The sequence below is a fragment of the Nerophis lumbriciformis genome, linkage group LG14 (assembly GCF_033978685.3).
Source record: "Nerophis lumbriciformis linkage group LG14, RoL_Nlum_v2.1, whole genome shotgun sequence".
Lineage (NCBI taxonomy): Eukaryota > Metazoa > Chordata > Actinopteri > Syngnathiformes > Syngnathidae > Nerophis > Nerophis lumbriciformis.
The window spans coordinates 45,956,695-45,970,454 of record NC_084561.2 but is presented as its reverse complement, the minus strand read 5'-3'; the positions used below and the strand labels follow the sequence as shown (position 1 = coordinate 45,970,454).

Genomic DNA, 13,760 nt, shown 5'->3' with positions numbered 1-13,760 from the left:
TCTGCCATCCGGGAGGAGCTCAAAGTAAAGCCGCTGCTCCTCCACATGGAGAGGAGCCAGATGAGGTGGTTCGGGCATCTGGTCAGGATGCCACCCGAACGCCTCCCTAGGGAGGTGTTTAGGGCACGTCCGACCGGTAGGAGGCCGCGGGGAAGACCCAGGACACGTTGGGAAGACTATGTCTCCCGGCTGGCCTGGGAACGCCTCGGGGTCCCACAGGAAGAGCTGGACCAAGTGGCTGGGGAGAGGGAAGTCTGGGCTTCCCTGCTTAGGCTGCTGCCCCCGCGACCCGACCTCGGATAAGCGGAAGAAGATGGATGGATGATCCAGACCACAGATCATGACATGTGGATGGCTACCAAAAGCGCCTTATTGCAGGTAAACTTGCCAAGGGACATGTAAGCAAATATTAACATTGCTGTATGCAACGTTCCCTCTAAGGTGCGCGCCTGTGCAATTGCGCACTGCTCAAGCGTCCTCTGCGCACGGCAAATCTATGCCACGCACAAAATAAAAATAAAATAAAAAACACATAACAATTTTCAACACGACACGAACACGACAGAGAAAACCGTTTTCGTCATCATTGTTCAAATATTGTAACGTCTGTCGAGACACTTTGAGGACATGAATTCCATCCATCACTTTACTGAGCAGAACTCTTTATTGTCGGCCATAAACACATCACCAAAACATTAGTAAAAAAAAATGATATCTAGCAAAAGTGGCCATTTTCTGCAGTACAAACCAGACCAAAAGCAACTTTGTTATATCAACAGCAGCAGGGGTGGGTAGTAACGCGCTACATTTACTCCGTTACATCTACTTGAGTAACTTTTGGGATAAATTGTACTTCTAAGAGTAGTTTTAATGCAACATACTTTTACTTTTACTTGAGTATATTTATAGAGAAGAAACGCTACTTTTACTCCGCTACTTTTATCTACATTCAGCTCGCTACTCGCTACTAATTTTTATCGATCTGTTAATGAACGCTTTGTTTGTTTTGGTCTGTCAGACAGACCTTCATAGTGCCTGCGTTTCAACAAATACAGTCACTGGTGACGTTCACTCCGTTCCACCAATCAGATGCAGTCACTGGTGACGTTGGACCGATCAAACAGAGCCAGGGGTCACATGACCTGACTTAAACAAGTTGAAAAACTTATTGGGGTGTTACCATTTAGTGGTCAATTGTACGGAATATATACTGTACTGTGCAATCTACTAATAAAAGTTTCAATCAATCAATCAAAAGTGTGACGGAAAAAAGACCCTTTTATTTCAACCGTACATCCCGTCAAAAGCCTAAAGACTGACTGCACAGTTCCTGTCTTCACAATAAAAGTGCCGCTCCATCGCGCCTGCGCTTTCAAAATAAGAGTCTCCGAAAGCCAGCGCAAACAAGCTAGCAAGCTACGGAGTTTGCCGCCAATGTATTTCTTGTAAAGTGTATAAAAACGAATATGGAAGCTGGACAAATAAGATGCCAAAAACCAACCACTTTCATGTGGTATTAGACAGAAAGGAGGAACTTTTTTTCTCCTCCATTTGAAAACGTGGACGTTATCATCACTACTGTCTGATTACAATCAATGCAAGTCATCAGAATCAGGTAATACACCAACTTATATTCTTGTCTTCATGAAAGAAAGGAATCTATACGTGTTAAACATGCATGTATATTCATTAAAACACCTTTAACATGTAAACAAAAACGGCAAAATAAATAAATATAAATTATATACTGTATATGTCAATGTATGTATATACATATATATATATATATATATATATATATATATATATATATATATATATATATATATATATATATATATATGTATATATATATATATATATATATATATATTACTCATCAATTACTCAGTACTTGAGTAGTTTTTTCACAACATACTTTTTACTTTTACTCAAGTAAATATTTGGGTGACTACTCCTTACTTTTACTTGAGTAATAAATCTCTAAAGTAACAGTACTCTTACTTGAGTACAATTTCTGGCTACTCTACCCACCTCTGAACAGCAGCCGCTTGCTCTTTCTCACTTGCGCCAACACATGCACATATGGCACTTAGCCAGTGATGCGTTTACAGCCACACAAAAGGTCGGACAACTCCAACACCACACGTAAAGTGTCATTCCAGGTGGTTACACTATGATTTACCAATCAAATGTGTGTTTATTCAAGTGAAATTTATTAGGAATCTTCATTTATAAATATCAATCATGAAATGCTGTTAGTATATTAAATAAATACTAATAAAAATATATTTTTTACAAGTTGCAGGAATGTACACATGATCCCCTGCTTACATCTCATTGTGCAACATGTGAATGTTTTAATGGGAACTAAATGCAATGTCTGAAAAGGGGTACAAATTATTTCCAAAGCAGGACCTCCACCCAGACCATCCATCCATCCATCCATCGTCTTCCGCTTATCCGAGGTCGGGTCGCGGGGGCAGCAGCCTAAGCAGGGAAGCCCAGACTTCCCTCTCCCCAGCCACTTCGTCCAGCTCTTCCTGTGGGACCCCGAGGCGTTCCCAGGCCAGCCGGGAGACATAGTCTTCCCAGGGTGTCCTGGGTCTTCCCCGTGGCCTCCTACCGGTCGAACGTGCCCTAAACACCTCCCTAGGGAGGCGTTCGGGTGGCATCCTGACCAGATGCCCGAACCACCTCATCTGGCTTCTCTCCATGTGGAGGAGCAGCGGCTTTACTTTGAGCTCCTCCCGGATGGCAGAGTTTCTCACCCTATCTCTATGGGAGAGCCCCGCCACCCGGCGGAGGAAACTCATTTACCCGTGATCTTGTCCTTTCGGTCATAAGCCAAAGCTCATGACCATAGGTGAGGATGGGAACGTAGATCGACCGGTAAATTGAGAGCTTTGCCTTCCGGCTCAGCTCCCTCTTCACCACAACGGATCGATACAGCGTCCGCATTACTGAAGACGCCGCACCGATCCGCCTGTCCATCTCACGATCCACTCTTCCCTCACTCGTGAACAAGACTCCGAGGTACTTGAACTCCTCCACTTGGGGAAAGATCTACTCCCCATTCCGGAGATGGCACTCCACCCTTTTCCGGGCGAGAACCATGGACTCGGACTTGGAGGTGCTGATTCTCATCCCAGTCGCTTCACACTCGGCTGCGAACCGATCCAGTGAGAGCTGAAGATCCTGGCCAGATGAAGCCATCAGGACCACATCATCTGCAAAAAGCAGAGACCTAATCCTGCAGCCACCAAACCAGATCCCCTCAACGCCTTGACTGCGCCTAGAAATTCCGTCCATAAAAGTTCAGAACAGAATGGGTGACAAAGGGCAGCCTTGGCGGAGTCCAACCCTCACTGGAAACGTGTCCGACTTACTACCGGCAATGCGGACCAAGCTCTGACACTGATCATACAGGGAGCGGACCGCCACAATCAGACAGTCCGATACCCCATACTCTCTGAGCACTCCCCACAGGACTTCCCGAGGGACACGGTCTAATGTTTTCTCCAAGTCCACAAAGCACATGTAGACTGGTTGGGCAAACTCCCATGCACCCTCAAGGACCCTGCCCAGAGTATAGAGCTGGTCCACAGTTCCACGACCAGGACGAAAACCACACTGTTCCTCCTGAATCCGAGGTTCGACTATCCGGCGTAGCCTCCTCTCCAGTACACCTGAATAGACCTTACCGGGAAGGCTGAGGAGTGTGATCCCACGATAGTTAGAACACACCCTCCGGTTCCCCTTTTTAAAGAGAGGGACCACCACCCCGGTCTGCCAATCCAGAGGTACCGCCCCCGATGTCCACGCGATGCTGCAGAGTCTTGTCAACCAAGACAGCCCCACATCATCCAGAGCCTTAAGGAACTCCGGGCGGATCTCATCCACCCCCGGGGCCTTGCCACCGAGGAGCTTTTTAACTACCTCAGCAACCTCAGCCCCAGAAATAGGAGAGCCCACCACAGACTCCCCAGGCACTTCTTCCTCATAGGAAGACGTGCTACTCAGACAAACAATACAAGTACACAGTTCATGAAAAACAATATTCGTTGTTATTGTCATTGTAAGTGGGCCTAAACACTTCTATTAGAAATGGAAATGACTGCTGTTATGTGATTCTAATAATAAGAGAATGTTGTCTGTCTATCTGTGTTGGCCCTGCGAGGGGTTGTGGACTTGTCCAGGGTGTAGGGCTGCAGCTAACGATTATTTTTCTATCGATTAATCTATAGATTATTTTTTCGATTAATCGGTTAATCTATAGATTATTTTTTCGATTAATCTATAGATTATTTTTCCTTTTACCGATTATTTTTTTTATTTAAAATGAAGAGGAAAAAATAAATGTAGGCCAGTTTTTTCAAAAGGCATGACTTTTATTTACAAAAAAAAAAGTATGGCCACTCAGTCAACATTGACAACAACATGACAAAATATTCTGTAACAATGTAAACATTTAAAACTTTTAACATTTAACAAAATTAAAAGTAGCTTATTTGCTTTTTAATGTGCAAATATAAAAGTAAACATCCAGTGCAAATCTTAATATTCTGGAATAGTATAAGCATTTCAAAAGTAAAAGTATTGCTTATTTTGCTTTAAAATGTGCAAAAATAAAGATAAACATCCAATACAAAAAAGTGCAAAACGGAAATATTCTGTAACAAGTGTAAACATTTCAACAAAAGTAAAAGTATTGCTTATTTGCTAAAATGTGCAAAAATAAAGCTAAACATCCAATACAAAAAAGTGTACAGTGTAAACATTTCAACAAAAGTAAAAGTATTGCTTATTTTGCTTAATAACACAACAATGATAGTATGATTAAAGTGAAAGTTAATTGTTGGTTTGTACATAGTATATGTAACTGTTAATGTTGTAAAAGGTATTTGCACAACTAATTAACGTTAGCGTTTGTGACACGTCTTGTGCCGTGGGGTTCTTTCAGGACCGACAGACTGAACGCCAGACGGCTTTGCCAGGTTTACAATCTTTTCATTTTACACAAAGTCTTTTCTCTTTCTTTCCTCGCTTTTCAGCTCCTCTTCCTCGCTCGCTCGTCGTCCCCTGCCTCTTGCGGCGTCGCTCCCGGCGCGCCCCGCCTCGCCGCTCGCTCGCCGCCGCCGCCGCCTCTCCACAGCGTTAAAGAGGAGCGCGTCTTTGTAAACACTGAACAGGCACGCCAAACGCGCCTCTCAGAGCAAACGGTGCTTTAGTTTATGAATTTACAACGCAGATACAAATGACACATTCGTGTTTTTGTGTAATGATGACAACGTATACGCACGCGGACGATTGACTTGTTGATGGTGATGGCAAGAACGCTGTCGGGGGTTTTCTTTCCAAATGTTCGTTCATAGCCGTTGTGCTGCTATGATAGGCCATTTCCGCTCGACACAGTGTGCATACAACAACATTATTAGGCCGTTTATTGAAATACTCCCACACTTTTGACGACTTTTGGCGTGCTTTTTTTCCCCTCGCTCGCATCGTCTGCTTTGCGCTCCGCCATGACAGTAGTGTGACGTAAATATGCGACGCGCCGACGCACAAAAACGGCGTCGACGTATTTACGTAACCGATGACGTCGACTACGTCGACGCGTCGTTTCAGCCTTACCAGGGTGTACCCCGCCTTCCGCCCGAATGCAGCTGAGATAGGCTCCAGCGACCCCGAAAGGGACAAGAAAATGGATGGATGGATGGAGATGTAAGTTGTTATTTAGTCAGGTTTGGGACACGTGTGCTGCAGGTGTAGCCACAGTGTGCAGGTGTGATGTTGCTCACATGGACTCCACTCAATCAAATCAAATCAAATCAAATCAACTTTATTTATAGAGCACATTTAAAATTTACCACAGGGGTAGCCAAAGTGCTGTACAATGAGCAGGTTAAAAGATAAAACGAGTACCGAGCAAACACAACACAACACAAACAGAACACGATAAAAAATAAATAATTAAAATAGAATTAATAAAAACATAAAAACAGGATCACAGCAGGTGTATTATGGGGCGCCATTGCAGGATGGATATCACTCAGTGTTAAAAGCCATGGAATAAAAGTATGTTTTTAAGAGAGATTTAAAAACAGGAAGAGAGGAGGCTTGTCTAACACTCAGGGGTAGGTCGTTCCAGAGCTTGGGAGCAGCAACGGCGAAAGCTCTGTCACCTCTAAGCTTCAGCCTTGTGTCAGGGACCGTCAACAGCAGCTGATCGGCTGATCTTAAGGATCGGGTGGGGCAGTAAGGCTGAAGGAGGTCGGAGAGATAGGTTGGCGCGAGGTTGTTTAGACATTTAAAAACAAATAAAAGGAGTTTAAAATGTATTCGGTAACGCACAGGGAGCCAGTGAAGGGACGCTAAAATAGGGGTGATGTGCTCACGTCTGCGGGTCTGTGTTAGCAGACGAGCAGCAGAGTTCTGCACGAGCTGCAGGCGGGCGAGGGAGGCCTGGCTAATGCCAACATACAGGGCATTACAATAATCAAGACCAGTCGAGATAAAAGCGTGGATTAATTTCTCAAGATCATGTCTTGATAGAAGCGGTTTCACTTTCGCTATTTGGCGTAATTGATAAAAGCTTTTTTGAACGACGCTGCTGATTTGTTTTTCGAATTTAAAATCTGAGTCGAACTTTACCCCCAGGTTTGTGACAGAGTCGCTGAGATACGGGGTCAGAGTGCCGAGGTCAACGTTGGGGGAGGGAGAGCGACTTGGACCGAACAACATAACTTCTGTTTTATCTTCATTTAGGCTCAGGAAGTTAGCTGAAAGCCAGACTTTGATGTCGTGCAGGCAGTCAATAAGACGTTGAACCGTGTTATTTTGTGCCATGGGAAAATAAATCTGGCAATCATCGGCATAAAAATGAAATGCAATACTGTACTTCCTAAAAATAGAACCAAGGGGGAGAAGGTAAAGCGCAAATAAAATTGGGGCAAGGATTGAGCCCTGGGGGACCCCATGTGGTAAAGGAGCTGTGGACGACATAAAACTGTCTACTTTTACACAAAAACTCCTGTCGGTTAGGTACGACCGGAACCAGTTGAGGGCGGCGCCCTTAATGCCCACACAGTTCTCAAGACGAGTGATTCATGCTCACAGACTTTTTGCCTTTGCTCACACACATCAACAATTAGAGGGAACATTGCTGTACGTATACTTTTGACCCAGCACATTTTCAGTAGAGCCATAATAAATTCATAAAAGAAGCAAACTTCATGAATGTTTTTTTGTGAGCAACAAGTATGTGCTCCAATCACTACATCACAAAAATTGATTAGATGGCTTCTGGATGCTGCTATTCATGCACTGTAAGACTGGTCTCCTAAAGCTTTGGTAAAACTTGATAATATTCCTATTCTGTCTTGATGGTCCTTCTTACTCATCCGAAATAACTTTTTCAGTAGAGCCATAATAAATTCATAAAAGAAGCAAACTTCATGAATGTTTTTTGTGAGCAACAAGTATGTGCTCCAATCACTACATCACAAAAATTGATTAGATGGCTTCTGGATGCTGCTATTCATGCACTGTAAGACTGGTCTCCTAAAGCTTTGGTAAAACTTGATAATATTCCTATTCTGTCTTGATGGTCCTTCTTACTCATCCGAAATAACTTTTTCAGTAGAGCCATAATAAATTCATAAAAGAAGCAAACTTCATGAATGTTTTTTGTGAGCAACAAGTATGTGCTCCAATCACTACATCACAAGAACATAAGAGTTGTAGAAATGATTGACAGCCATGACAAGTGTAAAGTGTAAAGTGTAAAGGTGTGACGGTGACTGCAAGTGAGGTCGGACGCTGGGAGAAACTTACTTGGACATGTTCCTGGCCAAGCAGTCTTTGCGGCAGATCTCGCCCATCCCGGGGAAATGGTTGATTCTCTGCAGGGGGACGGACAGACGTCGTTAGGAGCGCCACAACGAGCACATTACACGCCCAGACCTCAAGTGCGCTTACCATCCTCTGACATTTATGCCCAATTAGGCACTTAAAAGAAAAAGGTTGACGCCGGGACCTTATTTAAGCTCACTATGTTCCTCACACTTTCACAGGTTGGGAAGGGAACAAAAGACGAGATCAATCTGGGCTCGGAGGGGCGGAGGTAATTGGTCGTGCATCAAAAGACCGCCCAATGAATTGCTTTAAATGCACCAAAAGTGGGGGGGGGGGGGGGGGGGGATCTTTAAGGGTTCTTTTTGTGTTCTTTGAGCAAATGAGCCTGAACATGGCTGTTAATTAAAGTAAAAGTTGAGAGCAAACTCCATGCAAGGAGGGGGGGGGGCCAACAAGGATGGCGAGTTAAAAAAGATATGCGACTATTATCCCGACGAGACGCGCGTGATTAGGCAGCCGGGAGAAATTGCGCAATTACGCCGACGCTGCGAGACGACGCGGTTTTGTTGGAGGAAATCAAAAGCAATTGACTTTTCTTCATAACAATATGTAATATGTACAATATACACACTGCAAGTATATATATAATGTAGTAACAGACACCTTCATAACAATATGTAATATGTACAATATACACACTGCAAGTATATATATAATGTAGTAACAGACACCTTCATAACAATATGTAATATGTACAATATACACACTGCAAGTATATATATAATGTAGTAACAGACACCTTCATAACAATATGTAATATGTACAATATACACACTGCAAGTATATATATAATGTAGTAACAGACACCTTCATAACAATATGTAATATGTACAATATACACACTGCAAGTATATATATATATATAAAATGTAGTAACAGACACTTTCATAACAACATGTAGAATATACACACTGCAAGTATATATATATATAATGTAGTAACAGACACCTTCATAACAATATGTAATATGTACAATATACACACTGCAAGTATATATATAATGTAGTAACAGACACCTTCATAACAATATGTAATATGTACAATATACACACTGCAAGTATATATATATATAAAATGTAGTAACAGACACTTTCATAACAACATGTAGAATATACACACTGCAAGTATATATATATATAATGTAGTAACAGACACCTTCATAACAACATGTACAATATACACACTGCAAGTATATATATATATATATATATATATATATATATATATATATATATATATATATATATATAATGTAGTAACAGACACCTTCATAACAACATGTACAATAGTAACAGACACCTTCATAACAATATGTAATATGTACAATATACACACTGCAAGTATATATATAATGTAGTAACAGACACCTTCATAACAATATGTAATATGTACAATATACACACTGCAAGTATATGTATAATGTAGGAACAGACACCTTCATAACAATATGTAATATGTACAATATACACACTGCAAGTATATATATAATGCAGTAACAGACACCTTCATAACAATATGTAATATGTACAATATACACACTGCAAGTAAATACTGTATATAATGTAGTAACAGACACCTTCATAACAATATGTAATATGTACAATATACACACTGCAAGTATATATATAATGTAGTAACAGACACCTTCATAACAACATGTACAATATACACACTGCAAGTATATATATATAGAAATTGCGCAATTACGCCGACACTGCGAGACGACGTGGTTTTGTTGGAGGAAATCAAAAGCAATTGACTTTTCTTGGGAGAAATAACGTGCTGGAAGACAATAATGACAATTCACAAGCTTTTGTGCACATGAAGCTACCAACACACCCTCACACCTCGGCTGCTCCAACACAGGCCCGGCCCTAACCAATCTGGCGCCCTAGGCAAGATTTTAGGTGGCGCCCCCCCCACATCGGCAGTGAAGTGTATATACTCACAAGAAACCGAATAGCTTTGTCTTTGACCTTTTTTTTTACTTAAAGAAAGCAAATTAACAATCAGAATAGTTAACAAGATAAAAAAAAATATGAATAAATAAATGAATGCAAAAAATAAAAAATGAATATTTGAAATACAATATTTTTTACATACATATTGCTTAATTTACATTAATGATGTGCACTTTAACAACTAGGCTTACAACTATACCTAATATATAAAGGGGTGGAAAAGTGACTATTACCTGCAGGGCAAACATTAGCTAACCAGAAGGCAATAACAATGTAAACAAAAAACACCTGCTTAAAAGATCTAATACAAATGTCCCTGAGGAATGTAAGGTGGGAGTACTGTAATTACCTAACGTTACATTATTATTTTCCATACCAATTTAGCCCCCTCCACAATATTAACCCGACGTTAAAACAGAACTAGCTATTTATTGATTAGCAATTGCCGAATCATGTAACATTAGCTTAATGCTAAAAAGCCAGGTTACTATCACATTCTGTAACAGACAAATAATTTCATGTAGGCTAACGTTACCTACCTGCTACCTCTTGTCTTTTTCTCGTTTCTCCTCCTCTTCTTTTCTCTTTTTTCTTCCCTGGGCACCTGACAGTTTTGGCCGTTTTGACATCTTGTGTTGATTTTTTTGATGTGGTGACGTCCAAAAAGAGTCATGATACGGGAAGGGAGGGGGCGCACCGTGCGGGGGGGGGGGTTGGGGGGCGTAATGTTGTAACAAATAATATTTCTATTAAATAGGCTTTACTTTGCATTTTAATTAACGTGGGATTATTTTTTGTATTTAGAAATAATAGTACCAACTTTTTTTTTTTTTTTCTCCAACATTTGTGGCACTGGCGTGGCGCCCCCTGATGGACGGCGCCCTTAGCATTTGCCTATACGGCCTATGCCACGGGCCGGCCCTGCTCCAACACCAGGCTCCCTCCACAGGAAGTGGGACACTGACTCAAGTACCTCCATTTGCAAACTTTCCCAGGTACAAACTTTGGGGTCGAGCCAAGCATGTCTCCGCTTTGTGTCACGCCTGCAGGCAAAAATCAGGGCGCAGTGTTTCTGGGGACGCTACAAGTCAGACTGCCAAGATACACTATATTGCCAAAAGTATTTGGCCACCTGCCTTGACTCACATATGACCTTGAAGTGCCATCCCATTCCTAACCCATAGGGTTCAATATGACCTTTTGCAGCTATTACAGCTTCAACTCTTCTGGGAAGGCTGTCCACAAGGTTGCCGAGTGTCTTTATTCTTTCAAAAGTGCATTGGTGAGGTCACACACTGATGTTGGTGGAGAAGGCCTGGCTCTAATTCATCCCAAATGTGTTCTATCGGGTTCATGTCAGGACTCTGTGCAGGCCAGTCAAGTTCTTCCACACCAGACTCTGTCATCCATGTCTTTATGGACCTTGCTTTGTGCACTGGTGCACAGTCATGTTGGAAGGGGAAGGGGCCCACTCCAGGAGATGGGCTTGGCCCCTAAGTTCCAGTGAAAGGAACTTTGAATGCTCCAGGATAGAACAAATGTATACGTACATTTAAAACAAATATTATTATTAATTACAGTACTAACATATTTTTTCGTACATATTGTTTTGCTCTATTTTTCAATTGATGCTGCTTAAAGGGGAAACGTTTTATATACACACTGCAAGTATATATATAATGTAGTAACAGACACCTTCATAACAATATGTAATATGTACGATATACACACTGCAAGTATATATATAATGTAGTAACAGACACCTTCATAACAATATGTAATATGTACAATATACACACTGCAAGTATATATATATATAATGTAGTAACAGACACCTTCATAACAACATGTAATATGTACAAAATACACACTGCAAGTATATATATATATATAATGTAGTAACAGACACCTTCATAACAACATGTACAATATACACACTGCAAGTATATATATAATGTAGTAACAGACACCTTCATAACAATATGTAATATGTACGATATACACACTGCAAGTATATATATAATGTAGTAACAGACACCTTCATAACAATATGTAATATGTACAATATACACACTGCAAGTATATATATAAAATGTAGTAACAGACACCTTCATAACAATATGTAATATGTACGATATACACACTGCAAGTATATATATAATGTAGTAACAGACATCTTCATAACAATATGTAATATGTACAATATACACACTGCAAGTATATATATAATGTAGTAACAGACACCTTCATAACAATATGTAATATGTAGAATATACACACTGCAAGTGTATATATATAATGTAGTAACAGACACCTTCATAACAATATGTAATATGTACAATATACACACTGCAAGTATATATATAATGTAGTAACAGACACCTTCATAACAATATGTAATATGTACAATATACACACTGCAAGTATATATATAATGTAGTAACAGACACCTTCATAACAATATGTAATATGTACAATATACACACTGCAAGTATATATATAATGTAGTAACAGACACCTTCATAACAATATGTAATATGAACAATATACACACTGTAAGTATATATATAATGTAGTAACAGACCCCTTCATAACAATATGTAATATGTACAATATACACACTGCAAGTATATATATAATGTAGTAACAGACACCTTCATAACAATATGTAATATGTACAATATACACACTGCAAGTATATATAATGTAGTAACAGACACCTTCATAACAATATGTAATATGTACAATATACACACTGCAAGTATATATATAATGTAGTAACAGACACCTTCATAACAATATGTAATATGTACAATATACACACTGCAAGTATATATATAATGTAGCAACAGACCCCTTCATAACAATATGTTATATGTACAATATACACACTGCAAGTATATATATAATGTAGTAACAGACACCTTCATAACAATATGTAATATGTACAATATACACACTGCAAGTATATATATAATGTAGTAACAGACACCTTCATAAGAACATGTAGAATATACACACTGCAAGTCACAGTCATAGCAAGTAAGGAAGGAAAGAGTGACAGTGAATGAAGAGAAGACATGATAGTGGAGCGTGAGACAATGGTGCACTGTTAACCAGAATAGAGAAGTGTTACTTTCAGGATGCATGCAGAGTACCTGATAATTCCTGAGCTCAGCAATTTTCTCGTGCTGTACGGCCGAGTCGCTCCAGATGAGATTGGCGGTCTCGTCTTCATCCCTGGTCTTGAGGAAGTCCATCTCGCTGATGACGATGCGAACTGGCGGGAGACATTCAGGTGAGGTCGCAATAGAATGGGCAGATAAATAAGTTATACTTCAATGAAATAAATAAAACAAATACAATTGATGTTTGGCTTGTGTTTCATTCCAAGGCAGATGACATGGCACCCCAAACCATCACCCAACCATGCAAATTTTGCATTTCCTTTGGAAATCGAGGTCCCAGAGTCTGGAGGAAGACAGGAGAGGCACAGGATCCACGTTGCCTGAAGTCTAGTGTAAAGTTTCCACCATCAGTGATGGTTTGGGGTGCCATGTCATCTGCTGGTGTCGGTCCACTCTGTTTCCTGAGATCCAGGGTCAACGCAGCCGTCTACCAGCAAGTTTTAGAGCACTTCATGCTTCCTGCTGCTGACCTGCTCTATGGAGATGGAGATTTCAAGTTCCAACAGGACTTGGCGCCTGCACACAGCGCAAAATCTACCCGTGCCTGGTTTACGGACCATGGTATTTCTGTTCTAAATTGGCCCGCCAACTCCCCTGACCTTAGCCCCATAGAAAATCTGTGGGGTATTGTGAAAAGGAAGATGCAGAATGCCAGACCCAAAAACGCAGAAGAGTTGAAGGCCACTATCAGAGC

The 13,760-nt window shown here is 40.7% G+C and overlaps 1 protein-coding gene across 2 annotated transcripts in view; it reads right to left on the bottom strand.

The window, feature by feature from the left end:
• Window positions 1-13,760, bottom strand: part of ttll7 (tubulin tyrosine ligase-like family, member 7) — a 271,036-nt gene that overhangs the window by 194,050 nt on the left and 63,226 nt on the right. For both annotated transcript variants that reach the window (XM_061975468.1, XM_061975469.1), the window contains exons 4-5: window positions 13,037-13,158; window positions 7,837-7,904 (exon numbers count right to left, since the gene is read on the bottom strand). In XM_061975468.1, the coding sequence (XP_061831452.1) occupies window positions 7,837-7,904; window positions 13,037-13,158 (190 nt within the window). The remainder of the gene's footprint in view (window positions 1-7,836; window positions 7,905-13,036; window positions 13,159-13,760) is intronic.